Consider the following 1,980-nt stretch of genomic DNA (forward strand, 5'->3'; position numbering starts at 1 on the left):
TGGGCTTCTTGGTGGCCTTGGGGGGCTTCTCCTTGGGGGGCTTCTCCTTGGGGGGCTTCTCCTTGGGCTGCTTCTCCTTGGGCTTCTTGGTGGCTTTGGGTGGCTTTTCCTTGGGCTTCTTGGTGGCTTTGGGAGGTTTCTCCTTGGGTGGCTTCTCCTTGGGTTTTTTGGGAGGCCTAGAGGACCCCTCCGGGGGCTGCTTGGTCGCCTTGGGGCTTTTGTCCTTCTTCCCTTTCTTCCCTTTGTCTTTAGCTTTTCCCGGAGGCACTGTTCAAGATGCACATTCAGGTCAAATCAATGAAGAGCTCCCTCTATGCCCTAGGTATCCCACGCAAGGTGGGCAAAGGGGCTGTTGGTAGTTCTGTATTTCCCAAATCAAGGAAACTGAGAGGTTAAGCCACTTGTGGTCATGGAAGAGCTGGGGTTGGAACCCAGGCTTTCTGTCTGCGAGACATGTTATCACCACCACACCTTGGCCTGGTTGGCTTAGCTTCTCAGGAGCAGGCCCTCATCCTCCCATCTGCCCAAGAAGCACCTCACAATCCACTCTTTCTCCACATGGCCCCTTGGCCAGTCAGGGCTCACTATTCTGTGCTGGTCATGGAAAGAGCAGAGGGTGACTAAGCCACCAGGCCTGAAGGAGCACCCAGTCTGAAGGGGGAGGCAGTCTCATTCCTCTCACACAAAGTAAAGGGCATGGGCCTGGGGCCCCCCTGGAGCTAGAAAAGCTTCACAGAAAAGGGATACGCATGCATGATCCCCCGTCCAGGACTAAGGAGCCTGGGGCAGGTTGGAAGCCATAACCACAGGGTATCCTAGGGCCATGCAGAGGCCAGAGGGACAGGCAAGTACTGCAGATGCCTGCCCATCTCAGAGTCTGGGGGAGGGAGGGAGGGAGCAAGGGCAGGGCCTGGGGTTGCCTGTAGGAATCTTCCAGGACCCTGAGCAAATGCCGCTGAAAATATAATGGAGTTGTGGGGGCCACGTGACTGAAATACAGGAAAATCTACAAAATGCAGACAGCCAGGAGAAACAGAGCTGCCCCAGCAGCAAGCAAGAGGCCGGGACAGCAATCCTGGAATGGAGAGGGGTGCTGAGACGGGTCCCAGAACCCATCCCCCGGGGTGGGGGAGGAGCCAGGAAAGATCTAGAGCAGGACAAAGGGGAGGGGCTGCTGACCTCAGGAATGATGGATGGTGCCTTGGAAGTCTCCTGGGAGAGAGATCAGCAAGACCCTTGCCCACCTTCCAGAAGGTCATGATAAACAGCTAAGATTTATTGACAACTGATTATATAAGAGGCACTAGGCTAAATGCTTTGGTGATGTATCACCTCATTTAATCCTCACAATAACCCTGGATCACTGCCCGCTGCTCCTGGAAGCCTTGAGGAGACAGGAGGTCTTCTGCAGCCCCTTCCCTGCCTCTGTACTCCTGGAGTAGGAGGCCAGGCAGCAGAGTGCTGGGGATCCTTCCCAGGGGAGGCTGGATGCTGGGTCTCTGGCAGTGGTGTGGCACAGACAGTGTGTGCCACAATCAGGCTGAGTGGCCCCATTGAGACAGCAGGGCCCATCACCTTCACACTACCCTGGGGAGGGGGCTGCCGAGTCCCCTGTTAGCTCGAGTCTAGTCCCTCCAGGGGTTTGCGGGCTGTGCAACAGGGACTGGGAGGACCCAATCCACTGGGTAGCGGACCTGCTGGATGTGTCCCCAACCTCAGAGGGCTACCAGCCAGCGCTGACCTCTGCCTGGCACACTGTCCCGCCAGACATCTGGGCTCTCTTGTGCCTTACGGATCCATTCCTCACGCTGGGCAGACTGGACATCGGCCAAACCCTACCGAGGCCCGCCATTCTCACCTGTGGTGCACGGCTGTCCGGGCGGCCCCCCATCACGCCAAGGGCCACCCCTACCCAAAGCTCTTACCCTCTTCGGCCACCCCCGGACGCGCCCCCGGCTTGCCCCCTGTCTGGGGTTTGCG

General features: G+C 57.9%; 1 protein-coding gene across 1 annotated transcript in view; it reads right to left on the bottom strand.

The window, feature by feature from the left end:
- Positions 1-1,977, bottom strand: part of AEBP1 (AE binding protein 1) — a gene marked incomplete at its 5' end in the record, with an annotated part of 9,463 nt that extends 7,486 nt beyond the window's left edge. The window contains 2 exons of the mRNA XM_010829117.1: positions 47-267; positions 1,926-1,977. Of these exons, the coding sequence (XP_010827419.1) occupies positions 47-267; positions 1,926-1,977 (273 nt within the window). The remainder of the gene's footprint in view (positions 1-46; positions 268-1,925) is intronic.
- Positions 1,978-1,980: the final 3 nt, after the last annotated feature.

The sequence above is a fragment of the Bison bison genome, unplaced genomic scaffold (assembly GCF_000754665.1).
Source record: "Bison bison bison isolate TAMUID 2011002044 unplaced genomic scaffold, Bison_UMD1.0 scf7180017864499, whole genome shotgun sequence".
Taxonomy (NCBI): domain Eukaryota; kingdom Metazoa; phylum Chordata; class Mammalia; order Artiodactyla; family Bovidae; genus Bison; species Bison bison.